Source organism: Maylandia zebra, linkage group LG5 (genome assembly GCF_041146795.1).
Source record: "Maylandia zebra isolate NMK-2024a linkage group LG5, Mzebra_GT3a, whole genome shotgun sequence".
NCBI classification, from domain to species: Eukaryota; Metazoa; Chordata; class Actinopteri; order Cichliformes; family Cichlidae; genus Maylandia; species Maylandia zebra.
Window position 1 is genome coordinate 37,851,663 of NC_135171.1, and position 14,951 is coordinate 37,866,613.

At 40.0% G+C, this 14,951-nt stretch overlaps 2 protein-coding genes across 4 annotated transcripts in view; one reads left to right on the top strand and one right to left on the bottom strand.

The window, feature by feature from the left end:
* The window catches only part of ppp1r16b (protein phosphatase 1, regulatory subunit 16B), a 100,636-nt gene extending 86,479 nt beyond the window's left edge, over window positions 1-14,157 (top strand). For all 3 annotated transcript variants that reach the window (XM_004547674.5, XM_004547675.4, XM_004547676.5), the window contains exons 6-11: window positions 1,329-1,453; window positions 9,011-9,136; window positions 9,243-9,318; window positions 9,475-9,604; window positions 9,906-10,053; window positions 10,653-14,157. In XM_004547674.5, the coding sequence (XP_004547731.3) occupies window positions 1,329-1,453; window positions 9,011-9,136; window positions 9,243-9,318; window positions 9,475-9,604; window positions 9,906-10,053; window positions 10,653-11,126 (1,079 nt within the window). In that variant the 3' untranslated portion in view covers window positions 11,127-14,157. The remainder of the gene's footprint in view (window positions 1-1,328; window positions 1,454-9,010; window positions 9,137-9,242; window positions 9,319-9,474; window positions 9,605-9,905; window positions 10,054-10,652) is intronic.
* The window catches only part of LOC101470492 (serine hydroxymethyltransferase, mitochondrial), a 99,849-nt gene continuing 93,705 nt past the window's right edge, over window positions 8,808-14,951 (bottom strand). Inside the window, exons 12-13 of the transcript XR_013098708.1 lie at window positions 9,460-9,515; window positions 8,808-9,360 (exon numbers count right to left, since the gene is read on the bottom strand). The gene's annotated coding sequence lies outside the window, so the exon portion shown is untranslated. The remainder of the gene's footprint in view (window positions 9,361-9,459; window positions 9,516-14,951) is intronic.

Consider the following 14,951-nt stretch of genomic DNA (forward strand, 5'->3'; position numbering starts at 1 on the left):
GCAAAATCAAAATATGAAAGAGGTAGAATTTGTGACACGAGTATCTGAGAGAAACAACAGAAAACACAGAAGAAAACATTTGCTGGAGGCATGGATTAAATCGACTAAAGGGGCTGTCATTTCCTTGATCCGTGAGCCTTTAAAACCCCTCCAGGTGACTCTGATTGCAAATTCAATTCACCCTTTTAACTCCCTTCATCACGACTGTTAACCTTCACATGCGTGGACACCTGCTAAAACAAAAGAGCGACATTGCAGTAGGAGTTGTGGATGACTGACTGCCATTGCCTTCAGCTTTATGTGACAAATTTATTACTGAGAAAGGTCACGGGGCTGAAATCCTAACAAAGGAAAATGTGCAGTCAAATGTGACCTGACTGCTTCTACAATTTATTTCAAGTTAGAATGATCAGATCCAGGGGAGTGTCCTCTGTAAACAGCATTTTAAGGATGAATGAGAATTCAATTTCCCTTTTTTTTTTTTTTTTTTTTTTTTTTTGTTAAATTAGGGCAGGGTGTTTACTTTGGTTGTGTAGATATTTTGACCCTGTGCTCCAGATCTCTTCTGAGGTTAATTCACATATTTTGATAGTTACACTGCAAGAATACAAGAGACAGTCTTGACTGACACCTCTTTCAATTAACGCTGAATGTTACTGAGCCGAAGGAGGATAACTTCTTTGCTGAAGTGTGGCAGTCTCAGTATTTAGCCCTGCCTGGCAGCAGGAAGATGGATTAAACGAGGAATTTAGAAGGGAAGTGACATCCAGAAACACCTGGGCCAAACCGTCTTTGCAAACAAACCTCTTTGCCAGGACATGGAAGGACAGCCAGCATGAGAATAAACTACTCTGCTACCTGCAGAAAATGGTCACTTTATACTTTCAGATGCTCAAGTCCAAATGTTTGCAGCTCTGCACTGATTTTCAGTAAATAAATGCATTTTAAAAAATTTTATGTGAAGATTAAATTCACCTTCAACACTAGCATTAGTTGTTTTTTTTATTACAAATACCATTTATTTAAAATATTATCAAACTAAGATAACAAAAAGCAGTTATTTCTGCTTTGCTTCCAACCTACTGTGGAAACTGTTGCTGGCAGAAAACATCCTCCTTAGATAAAAAGAAGACGTTACAGTTTAAAGAAGGCTTTACTAACTTTTTACATTTATTTTCAGGTATGTGTCTCAGAGGTATCATACCCAAGTGGGTTTCGCCTCACATCAAAAACTGTCCATTTCAGGCTGCAGTTATATATTAAAAGTGTCAGGACCAAACTCCCCTGCGATTAACTCTGGCTGCTCTGCCTGCATGTTTGACTGACAGGCATCACCCAGGAGATGATCAACGAGACGCGAGCGTCGACGGAGAGGAAGATGATAGGAGACATTCAGGAACTGCTGAGTCAAGGAGAAAAGGTCAACCAGCAGGACTCTCAGGGAGCTACTCTGGTAAGTTTATCTGCTTTGATTTTCTTCTAAAAATCTCAACTAAACTCAGTTTAAAACGGCATCACTGAAGTTCTTGCTGCTTTAATATTGTAAACATTTAATTCCTTTTATGTGGAACAGAATGCGCTCGCTTAAAATGATAAAATTGGTTGCATGTACTGCATAAATACACTTAGATTAATGTAAAATGTGATGTAAAGTGGCAGATTTATGTGCTCAGGTTACTCAGTGATGGTGCACTAATTTGGCAAAGCTAAGCTCTGTGTGTGGTGTTAATAGGCAGCTAATGCAGCTGCCTTTCTGTAGCTGCTCCACAATACATTGTCTGAGATATAATTGACTGTGGCTTTAAATTAGCTACAAGTGTTTTGTTACTGCGGGTAGCTTTTGTTAGAGTAGTCTGCCATAGATGAGGGTAGAAATTGTCTTGAGAGGTTAAAATCTTCACTGTGATATCATCTGGACGACAGCCACTGCTTTTGCTCTTCAGACAAAATGTTTTTATATTATTAAAAAAGGGAAAGCAGATATTAAGATTGCTACATTCAAAGATTAGGAAAGATTAGCAGGGTGGACATATGCATGCATTGCAGCCATGCAGTTAGTGTGTTGCCATATCACTGCTTTAATTGTCTGTACGCTCTGGAGGCTTCTTCCATTGGTGAATCACCCGGAGGTTTCTAATATTGGGGTTTAAGCCTTTTCTTGCTATTTTTGTTGGGTTATCTAAGCAAACAAATCTTGGTGCAATAAAGAGGAAATGATTTTAATATTATTTCCTGGGCTGAAGCCATTTTTTCCATGTAAGCTTGTTAAAGTGGTCCTATTGTGCTCATTTGTGGCTCCATATTTCTACCCTTGGATTCTGCAAGAGTAGTTTTGGATGATACACATTTATAAAATTCATCTGATTCATCTTACACTGGGACTTGGTGCAGCGCCTCAGTTTATCCACTGTCTGAGGAAAGAAAAACGATGTTGTAGCACACTTTAAAGCAACTTTCTTCTGTTCAGATGTTTGCTTCCCTCTCATCTTCCCCTCCTTTCTTCTGTTTCTCATATAAACAGAAGATCTGCATAGCAAATGAGCAGATGAATAGACTGCAAAGCAAGTTCAACATGCCAAGCTGGCTTGACAAAACCCAAACCCTCAGTCGGGATCAACTTTCTCTGTTAACCCAAGCTGCTTCCTTCTTCAGAATCCGTGCAGGCTCACGGAAAAGTTGGTGTTTACACATCAATTCACTCTTCAGAGCTAAATGGCTCAAGTGAGCATTATCTACTCTAATCAGAAATATTATCAGATGAACAGAAGATGGAGAGCTATAAAGAACATAAAAAATATATCAGTAAAATGCAACCGTGTTGCTGCAAAGAAGACGAGAGAAAATTATATACATAATGTATTTTAATGCTCGGCCCGGTGTTGATACTGCTGTTTGTTTCTAAAATGAACTGTACATTAGAGCTGGGAAACCTTTTACACGTTTAAATACTGAAAATTATTCATTGTGTTCAGGTCTGAGATTCTCCCTTAGCATAATAAAGGAGACATGGAAATCATTTTAGTTTAGTCAGCAATGAAATTATTTTTATTGACTGAATGAGTATTCAGTATGTAATTAATGGATTTTGTTTTTCATTTTTCTTGTAGCTGTAATTCCAGCAGCTATAAAAGAGGCTCAGCAGCAGATTAGCACCAAGAACATAAACACATTTTCTGCATCACAAACTGAAAGTAGCCAAATTTCAGCAGTGCTTCTTTCATGCGTTAGTAAGGTGTGGCTCAACAGTTTGTATGTATAAAATATTAGACAGAGAGAGCAGAGCCACCATCATGACACTGGAAAACTCTTGACTTTAAGCTCAACACAGCTTGCTGTCCCCCCATAGTTACCCTTAGGGCTTCTTGGCTCACACATAGACCTGTGTGGCGGAGATGACCATGTTGGGGATATGCGTTTTTATTAACATCACAGCCAGTAGAAAAAAGCTGTCTGAATTGGCTCATTTAAAGCAGTCTGCGTGAAGCCTGAGCTGCTGGCTCATAGGGATTATTTGGATATATACTGACCTCATTACTGGAAACTTTGATCTTCTTTAATATTACGTATGATAGGAAATGAAGAAAAAGCATTTGAAAAGGAAGCAGTTAGAAATAAAATAAGATAAGAGAGCTAAACATGAAATGAACCCTCCTACCCACCAGGTTCCAGATGTGCTGCAGAGAGACAAACCTCTCGCGTTAATATCAGGCGTCACAGGTCTGAACAAAGAGGGGGAAAAAAGCAAATGGTGTGTAAATATTCAGTGGACCGTCTTTATTACAGATTCACCTTTTAAAGATCATGTGCTCTGCAACACTGTCTCGCGAGGCCGTAAAACCTCCAAAGCTAATCAGGCATTTAGAGCCTCATTATAATTTTTTAAAGACAAATCAGCTGTATGATTTTAAATGGTCTGAGTGCTCCAGTTATGAATGCTCAGGATACCTGCAGTCATTATTTAAACAAATGTTAGATTACAGTAAACCTGTAGTGATGATAAAATTGCATTTAAGAGGAGCGGGAAGAGATGACAAGAAACATAAAAGCAGCATTTCATCAAAGAAAACATGGTCAGATTGGATATTTGGTTTTCAGTAGCGTGTGTGCTCCTGTTGGCCTTTTGTGTGCGTTTTATGCCAACCCCTAAAGTTTATAAGTTTGATGCATAAGTGTGATTAGAGCGATTTAAGTAGACAAGAGAATGAAAACTAATAAAGGCCCTCATGTCTTTATGCTTTGCTGCATAGTGCAAAGGTACGCGAGGATTGTGTGTACCTAATAAGTCCCTAAATTTGTTTTGTTTAGCACTTTAGTACAGTGATGCAATAAAAGTCAAGCAAGGTACAAAAAAAATCATTAGCACATAATTTACTGAGTAGAGCATATAATGTCAGATGCCTTAATGAAGTCTTTATTATGTATTAGGGATTTAGCTACACGGGGGAAACACAGTGACGGATCACTGGATGGAAGTAGCTAGGGGATAGTAGTATCCCAAAATAACCCCGTTAAGCTTTAAAGTCTTACTACAGATTGTGTGATTGAGCCGCTTGTCCCTTTGCTTTCTACATCCTGTTAATCTTCATTCGAGCACGATGAAGCAAACTAGAGCATGCCTTATTAAAATCCCTGGCACAGATGAGAGGAAGAGACCCTGAACTGACAGGAAGTTATGTAAGGTTAATCTTTTGTTTTCCAGTGAAATGCATTTTTATGATCCTGTTTTGATGTGCAGGCACAATGATTTGTATGCTTTGTGACTTCAGACAGAAGTCACAAAGCAAGAGAAATATTTTTCATTTTTGTTGGAAGTTTATTAAAAAAAAAGTGTAAACAAAGTAAGGAAAAGTAACAAGTGTCACATGTTGTTCTCTGTGCCATAAACCTGACGAAGGACACATAAACACAAAGTTTATATATAAAAATACACTCACTGGACACACCTCCTTATATCTTTAGAAGTGCCTTAATTCTTCCTTGTGTAGATTTAGCTGGAAATGTTTCTCTGTGGTTTGGTTGTGGATGGATTGATGTCTGGTGACTGTGCAGGCCATTTGAAGACAGTGAGCTCATTGTTATGCTTAAGAAACCAGTTTGAGATGGTTTGAGCTTTGTATCCTGCTGGGGGAAGCCATCAGAAGATGGGTATGCTGTGGTCATAAAGAGATGGATATGGTCAGCAGCAATACTTGGGCAGGCTGCTGCATATAAATGATGCTTAATTGGTAGTAATGGGTGGCCTAGAGTGTTCCAAAAAATATATCCCCCATATCATTACATCACCACCACCAGCCTGAACTATATACTATAATGCTGTTCTACTATATAATAGAAGCCAGGATGGATCCATGCGTTCATGTTGCTTAAATTCTGGCCCTAACATCGCAATGTTGCAGCAGAAATTGAGACTCATCAGACCAGTGGATGTTTTTCCCAATTTGCTTTTGTCCAGTTTTGGTGTGCAAACTGAACCAGAGTGTTCAGAGGTGATCTTCTGCATACCTTGGTTGTAATGAGTGCTTAATTGAGTTATTCTTGCCTTCATCACCTCGAAGGAGTCTAGCCATTCTCCTCTGACCTCTCACATCGATGAGTCATTTTCACCCAGAGAACTCACTTTTCACTTTTACAGATCATTCTCTGTAAACCCCAGTGACAGTTGTGAGGGAAAATCCCAGTAGATGAGCAGTTTCTTAAGTGCACCACGTTGGCGCCTGCCTCCTAACTTATGGGTCTATTATTGCAGTCCTCTCTTTTCAATTACTGTCATCTCAGGTTTTGTTTATTTTTAAGAAAACTATAGTTTTAGCCTTGTGAAGGAGAATGAGTGAGGCGAGTGAAGTTTCACATGTACACAAAGCATTTCAGACTGGAAATAACAAGTGAAACGCATTGTTAAGTTAAGATACGGCGATGGAGGTTATTTCAGTCCTTTAATCACACATTTAGCTGCATGTCGTTAGATTGTGGGTGAAAACGGAAGACAAGAGAGTACTTGTCCCGGCATGCGTTTGACCAGTGGAAGGGTAAATCAGGACATGCTGCTGGTGGCACTGTGGGAGGAACTGGAGTGCTCACAGTATGCTGACATTATGAAACTTTTGGCACGGTGACACAGGCAGTGTTGCCCAGTGTCGGTCCACCGGTTTGTTTCGGAACGAAAATCTCAGCAAAGACTGATGGTCCCCCGGCTTAACCTGTACTGTCAGCATGAGGTTGACATTTCTGGTTTTGAGTGAAACGTCTCAGTAAGCCGGACAGACTGTTATTAGATCAAGTTTAGATGTTTTCAGCGGCTTTTTGTCCAGTCCCGCCAAAAGGTCAGATTTGTCATTTGGCTAATGCTAATGATCTTTTCATTTGCCTCAGGTTTGTCCTATTATTACTTGTCGTCCTCAGCCTCATCTGACACTGACTTAGATGAGGAAGTTTGTCCTTAATGAGGAGGCTGTCTTTTAGTTTTGATCAATGTAACCACTCTTTGATGGGATGCACCGGTACATTGGTTTACAATTACAGTGATGTTTTCTGTTAAACTCATGTGTTCCTTAGTTGTATTTTTATGGCATGTTAGACAACTTTAGCTTGTTTCCTTTAGCTAATTCTGCATGTCTCACGGCCTTTAGATGCCTATAAAGGAACGCTGGGATTCGATATTCGGTCTTCTGGAATGCTGATGGCATTTTCCAAAAGATAGACTGGTGAATAGATGGTGCTTTCTGTTATCCCAAACATAACCTACTTCTGCGGTCTCACCAAAAGAGGCAAACAGCATTAAGTACAGTTCCTGTAAGTGACACTTGAAGCTGCAAACCAGACTTTCATGAATGTCACACCACTTGCCAACTTCCCTGTTGCAATAAACATATTTTATACCAGTTTGTTATTGTTCAACCTCACAGCCACAGTTTGTGTGGGGCTTTAGAAATTGGCAGAATGAAAGGCCAAGTGCTGCCATCATATTATATTTTTCTTTTTCAGGCATTCAGTAATTTGAAGGCCAGGAAAGGAAAATATTCAAAGGAGGTTCCAATAAAAACTGAAATTAACAATTTTCAGTTTGGTGATTTAAAAAAGCAAAATGAAAAAATGAAAAAAAGATTTTTGCTTTTGTTTCCTCCTAAAACAACATTTTGAGGTTGTTGAAAGCATATTCTACTCTGAGAACCTTTGAGACACTCAAATATTCTGCTGCTTCTCTTTTAAATGTATAAAGTGGAGCTGAATTAGGTCATTATTTAGTTGCTATTTCTTATAAGCAAAATGCTGAAAAAGACTTGGTGTAAAAACTTGATGATTCTGTCAGAGTAATTATACTTTGCATTTTTTCATTATTTCTCTTTTCTCATCTGATCTCTGGCTCTTTGTTAGATTGGTTTTCTACTTATGTATCTAATAGGACCGTCTCTGTTAGGATGAACTCTAACATCGCTTCCTTAACCTGTGGAGTTCCACAAGGTTCAGTTCTGGGTCCCTTATTATTTTTCTATCTATGTTGTTTCTTCATCTGCCATCATTCATCCTTTTCTGCCATTTCTATGCCATTGACATTAAGCTGCATATGTATTTTAAACCTCACCAGCTGAACAGGCTGTCAACCCTGGACCACTGTTTAACCCAGATTAATGGCCGTCTAGCCATTACCTTCTTCTAAACATCAACTGAGAACACAATTATAGCTCCTCCTGAACCTTTTGCTTCTTTAGGTTCAGAGTTTGGGATGTCTGATTATAGTCTGGGCTTTGATTCACCTGTAAAATGTATTTCTTGTTCCTGTTACCTTTTATTTAAAGAAGATTTCTAAATTACGATATATGGTCTCCTTTGCTGAACTGGAGGAAATTGTTGATGCTTGTGTGTTATCGTGCTTAGGTTGCTGTAAAGCCCTTTTATAGATAAATCATCTGTTTTATGCCTCTAAGCAATAAAAAAGTTGTTTTTTTTTTTTTGTTTTTTTTTGTGTCCCGTTTGGATCTTTAGCCGTCAGAATTGTTGTCTTAAGGCCAAGAAAGATGCCAAGCGGATTTATTTTACCAAGTGGATCATCATGGCCTTGCCATATTGGTCCATTTGATTAAAAGTTATTTTTAACAAAATGTTGCTATTAAAATATTCTAGTTGGCGAGCTCACATTAATTTTTACACGGGTCCCAGTAAATAGCCAGGCTTCAAATTATTTATCCCAGCTTCACACTAATCACACTGAGGCTCACAATCTTCGATGACAGGCTCTGAATTTGTTAGTTGTTCCTTGGAAGATGAAAAGACTTCTGGGACAGAGCCCTTCAGTCTGTTGAGACTTTTATTGATTAGAACTTTTGAAACTACCTGTTTACTTTATTATTAAACATTGTTTTTATTATTGGGGAGCACGGTGGTGCAGGGGTTAGCACTGTTGGCTCAGTGGAGTTTGACTCCACCAACTGGTTAGAGCCTTTCTGTGTGGTGTGTGCATGTTGTTCCCGTATTTGCGTGGGTTACTTTAATCATGTTTGTTTTCAGTTTAGTTTCAGGTTTAGGTTTCGTTGTCTGAAAATGGTAAATTAGTTTCAGTTCGTTTTTTTTCTTTACAGTATGTTGGATAGGTCTCTCGGGCAAGATTACAAATTCCCTCTGAGTGATGACATGTTCCAGGCTAGTTTTATGAGGCTAGGACAAGAATTAATATCTTAACATTAACAGATTAGGTTGTTTCATGGAGGCAGGCTCAGCCTAATTTGATCAGGACCTTGAATTGACCACAATAATCTACATCTAATTTAACATAATATTAGAAGATGCACAGCAATAAACTGACATCTTTAAACTTAGAAGCAAAAAAATACTTTATTTGTAGATTTTTGCAGGTGTAATGTCTCACATAGTAAGCAATTGTAAGTTACCACTATATAACGTTCTTTGGCATGTTCATTGCCACTTTAGTATGAATTTCACATTATTTTTTTTGCATGCAAACAGTAAATCCTGAGCACTGGGGGAAAACAATCTATTTCCTTCTCTGTTGTTGCAGCTACACATCGCAGCAGCAAATGGCTACACGCAGGCTGCAGAGCTGCTGCTGGAGGGGGGGGCTCGTGTGGACCTCAGAGATTCAGATGGATGGCAGCCTCTTCATGCTGCAGCGTGCTGGGGTCAGGTAAGGAAAACACAACAGGAAAGAGATAAGAGCCTCAGGCGCACACAAAGGTTTCTGGAACCATTAATACAAATTGCTTCCACTGTTGTTGTTGTTGCTGCTTTAGATGCATGTGGCAGAGCTGCTGGTGTCTCACGGAGCCAGTCTCAATGCCAAGACCTTCCTGGAGGAGACTCCAATTGGTATGTTTACAGTATACTGTAGCACTCACTTGTCCGGTGCACCTGGTAATGAGTTCAGGGGAAAAAAAGTATCGTCTCAGCAGGGTCTCATTTCCAAGTGTTCACTTTTATGTTAAGCATTACTAACAGTGTCCCTTTTACCCATGTTGCTTTAAGATCTGTGTGAGGACGAGGAGTTCAGAGCCATCCTGCTGGACCTGAAACACAAACACGACATTATCATGAAGTCACAGCTCAAGCACAAGACCTCGCTGTGCAGGCGAACGTCCAGTGCAGGCAGTCGTGGGTATGTGCTGACATCTGTTGGTGGTAGCATGGCTACTACAGGCTTTGTTATTTGGAGAAATTAGAAAACAGACAAAACATCTGTTCTGTATACTTACAGCTGTATTTACATTTAATAGGAGAATGGTGGATAGAAGCCTCCGCTGATATAATGACATAATGTCTGACATAATGAAGCTGTCAGTTTAGCGTGTGTATAAGTTCTTCTGCTCTTTAACTTTCATGTGTAAAAGTACCATATATGGTAAGCTGTTATTTTTCTAGCTGCTTTTTCTTACTGGGAATTCCACTTGTGTTCACAGAAAAGTGGTGCGGCGAGCCAGTTTGTCGGACAGACACAACCTGTGTCGTAAAGAGTACGAGACCGAGGCCATCGTGTGGAGGAAAGAAAAGGAAGACGAGGACGAGAAAGAAAAGGAGTCTGATCAGGAGAATAGCCAAGTAGTTAGTGTGAGACTATTTTTAAGGATTACATAAATAGCTCTATGCAGTTCTAACTTTGGTTTTTTGGGTGGGTGGGGGGTGGCTTGGTGGAATTTACCGCCCCCTCACACACACGCTGTCAGATGATAATGTGTGTGAGAGATATTTTTAAGCACAGGTAGAAAGATGATTCTTCCCACTCAGAAGCTGAAATGTCACATTTGGATGAATCAGACAGAGGACTTCCTCCAGCACCCAGGAGCAATTGCACAAAAGGAAACCCACAACAGAAAAAAACTGAAATACTGTCTTCCATTATCAGTAGACTCTGTTGCCGCCACCGCTGCTTATTGTAACCTCAACTTTTTACACACATTATCTGCAGATTATCAGATGACATTCAGAGAAATGTTGCTCTGGCACAAAATAACTCTGAACAGTTGGGAGATTTTCTCTATAATGAAGCAAATAAATTGGCTTTACATCTGATTTCATTTGAACTTTGTAAGCCTCGGCAGCAGATCAAAGTTTGCTGATCTGCCCTGCACAGTCAGGCCTTTGTGTATTTAATGAGCTAAAAGAAAGTCTTACAGAGGATTAAAGTAATCCTTATTGATGTCTTGCAGGTCAAGCCTGTTGTCGCTGTGGAGCTGCCCGACAAGTCCAACCTACCCACCATCCTCAAAGAAGGCAACAGCAAGCAGAATGGCCTAATCTCCACGACAACATCCATGCCACCTCAGCCTCCCTCCAATGGCAGCACACCGACGTCCAGTAAGGGTGGGGTTGTCACCACCCAGCCGTCCCAGGAGGAAGCCTGGCCAAAAGAGCGCCCTCAGACTCTGTCAGAGCTGAAAAAGCAGCGAGCTGCTGCCAAGCTCTTGAACCACCCCTTGTTCAACGGTCACCTTGGTAACGGCTCCACAGACTCCTTCACTGATGCCAAAACCACCACTGAGGATCCTCGCATGCCGCTGGTCTCCTCCAATGGCAACGCCGTATATTATACCCCAGCCAGCGGCGACCCACCCCTGCTCAAATTCAAGCAGCCTATGGAGGAGGAGCAGCCGAAGGTGCGGACCTGCTGCTGCGTGTCATAGTTGGTGCGCGGTCATGTGACTGTTACCAGAACAGGAAGTGTTTGCACTGAGAGGAGGGAAGCAAGGAAGGCTGTGTAGAAGGGAGGAGAAGAAAGAAGGAAAGTCTTTGAACATCCTTCACCACTCCCGGTTCAAAAATGTCTTCAAGACAGGCGGCCCGATTAAAGTATGAAAACATTTCCTTTCACCTCCCAGTCTCGTAACTCCTTTAAAGTGCAGCTGAGAAGTGGAGGAAATTCCTTTCATACATGGAGTCTCTTTACACAACAAATGTAAAGACAAGAAGTGGTCCCGCTCTCCCTGTTAAAAATCAAAGAGGATGGGGAGTGTTTTTTGACAGAAATTTAGAATTAGGAGAGAAGATCGCAAGGTACTGAATCCTCTACTTTCACACATGGAAGAAACTTTGTCTGTTACCCCACAAACAGATTGGTATTATTTCATTAGAACAGCATTTCTTCCAGGATAAACTAATCTTGTTATCAAACCACATGTGGCACATTCTTGTCATGTTCAAACAAGCAGGACAGTCATCCTGGAAGGGTGCTGATATCTTGTAATACACCGTGTTGTTGTAGTACAACACATGAGAAAATGCAAAACATGGCAAAAGGAGATCTGTGACATCTCTTTCCGTGTTGACATGCTGCCTGGAAAAGTAAGGGAAAGGAATGCCATAAAACAGTGTTAAAATACTCATGAAGTGTACTTCTACAGTGAGAGATAACCGGAAAGAGTAAAAGTACTGCACTAGTGTTTGAAACGGTCACTATATTCCGTCAACTATGCGTCACCTCACCGTCCTCTCACGTGGAACCTAAACTGACAGGTCGTGCTTTGTTTTATGCATTATTCACTTTGTGCTCACTCGTATAGATAATTTAAGCAAACATGGTTGAAAATTACTGTACATGTTTTATTTATGAAATGTAAATTGTAAAAAAAACAACAAAACAAAGAAAAAACATGGTTTCTAAAGTCGAGTGTATTTATTATTTGGATGGCGTGTGGAGAGTGTGTGTGAGTTAGTGGGGGGGAGACGAATCTCCCCAGCTGAGCACCTTCTGACATGGAAGAACGGTTCAAATGAAATGAGGGTTACTGTCTGCGTTATGTACGTGTAATTAAAAAAAAAAAAAACCAGCCATCATACTGGATGGATTCATGAATATGTCACTACAAATAACAGTGTTATTTGTTTGTTTCGTTTTTGTTTTTTTCCTGGTGGCCATTGTGTGGCTTTACTTCCCCTGAGTCACTGTATTTGTCTTCTAAACTGAAACTGTATGTTATGTAATGATTACTGTAAATGAAAAATGAGTTTTCAGAAGAATCTTTGGTATGTAGCGAGCCCAGGCTGTTATATCAGGTAATGTGTCATGCCCCCCCCCCCAAGGAAAAAAAACCCCAGTACTACATGTAGTGGTTTGTCTGCTGAATTAAATGAATATTTCATCATTTTAGAAACAGTTGATGAGAGGAGCTAGAGCCAGCAGTCAGCATATTAACACCCAGACTCTGATTTTTGCTATCAGACATTGTTGTAGTCTGAGAAATATTGAGCAGTTTGCACCTCAGCAAGCAAAGGGTCTGAGAGCAAAGCAGGAATGCACTAACGGGAATGCAGTGGCAAAACAATGAGCTATTGTTTGAAGACTTTTAAATCTCTGCAGGATTGTCAGATTGTAAATGACAGACTTCCGTAATAGGAAATCTAGACTCTGATATGTTGTCTGGATCTTGACTAGCTACACTGTCTTCAAAAACTGGTCATTGCCACACCATTAGATGATAGCTGGTGCGCTCACAGTGACACTTGTCTTAGTTTAAAACAAGCACATGCAGAATCGCTAACCACAGTGTGTCGTGAGCAGGCTTACCTAAATGCAATAAAGCCATTAACACTGCAGGCGTCCTTTTCCTGCCTTGACATGGCAGGAAAAAAGTGAAAAACATTAGTGAGACTTTTTCTTCTCAGAGCAAGATGTTTCTCTTTGTTTCGAGTCTTCATGGTAAGTTAAGCCAAGTAGTTTCTATTTGTGGAGACTAAGAAGGAGTTTAGTACCAACCTTGTCATCAAAGCTGCAGAAGCCAGTCAGACTACACCCGGGAATTCGAAACTATTCCTTAAATGTAACAGCTCCTTTAAATGTGTTTGTGCCAAAGAGTCTTCCATGAGTTGAAAATAATTTAGTTTGGCGGGAAGCTTTCTGATGGCCGACTTCTTTGAAAATGTGATTACCTGTAATGCCACGCCATCACCCTTCTTCCTCACCACATCAACTGTACAGCGTTCGAGTATTTGTACAGACAGGTTTGTAAATATGTTTGTATCAGTACTCCCCCTGTTATGTTCCCATGTTTTTGCATTTACATGTCTGTGTTGTTACTGTTGATGAACATATAGGAAACTACAGTTAACCATATGGGTGAATAGTGTTAGCAGACTTTTGGTTGTACAAAGGGGGGGGGACTGTGCGATTAAGTAGACCCTCAAGTAGTCCCAGGAGTCCAAAATGTCTGCAGAGTCGAGCGCATACCCAGATATGGCTGAGTGTTAAGACACCAGTGTCTGTGGTGCATTTAAAGCTGAAAGACTGAACTTTTGTGCATGATTTTTCTGCAATGGTCAGTTTGTTTTTCACCTCAACTTGAGGAAGTAGAAATGAAGTCAAACAGTTTGCCATTTCCCTTATTTTAGGTACAGCGATGTCATCTTGTTATGAGGCAGCTTACTTCTGGTAGCTGCAAACAAGTTGATTTAAAAAAAAAAAAGTTCAACCCTGTTTCCTTATTAATTAAATTCAATCCAACTGAACAGGAATTTGTTCAAGAAAAGTACCGACTGCTCAGTATGATGCAGAAAGGGACAGTAGCCTGTTTCAAAAGTTACTTGTGATCACATACACAGATCCAGGCTTGTGTTTAAGGATCAAATTATGAAGACAAAACTACTGATTTTGTAATTACTGGAATATATTGATGGTTACATTAACATATTTTGAATAAAATGTATATTTTGAGAACTTTACATGGTGAATCTGAATCTGTTTAGCTCTTATACTGTTACAGTTTGAGTTCAGATTTCCTGCAGGCTGTGGACATGAGAAGAAACATTTTTCGTTTTCTGTTTTTAATCACTGTAATCACAACCATTGAAAATGGGTAAATAGGTTTTGGATAGATGTCAAAAAAGCTATAATAAATAGTTCATATAGAGATGTATAATGTACAGTTGAACTGGTCACTAAACACCAAAAGCTCCATTATTTTCTTTAAAATCTGGTTCCTACAGTTGGCTCTGGATGTCTGCTGTATTTTGACATCTGCAGCGACTTTCTGTTCTGAGACCAGCAGAGACTGTGCCGTCCTTCATCTCACAGCTGTCAGGGTCTTGGCCTGAGTTCTGCTCCCTCCTTCAAAGATTTTCTTTCCTTTGTTTTTGCACTTCCTCTCATTCACTGGCTTTAGGTTCACCAGTTTATTTAGAACAGCAGTTGTTACCTAGCCTAGATTCTTCCTGTTATGAGTACTCCAACCGGCCACTTTATTATGTACACATTGCCATTATAGCACATATGTAATCAGCTACTCATACAGTAATGACTTTAGGCATGTAGACATGGTCAAGATGACCTTCTGAAGTTTAAACCAAGCATCAGAATGGGGAAGTACACAAGTCACTATGAAAGTGACTTGGTTTTTGTTGCCAGACAGGCTGATCTGACTAATTTCAGAAACTGCTGATCTACTAGGATGTTCCCACGCAACCATCTCTAGGCTTTTCAGTGAAGGATATGAAAAAGAAAAAATATCCAGTAAGCA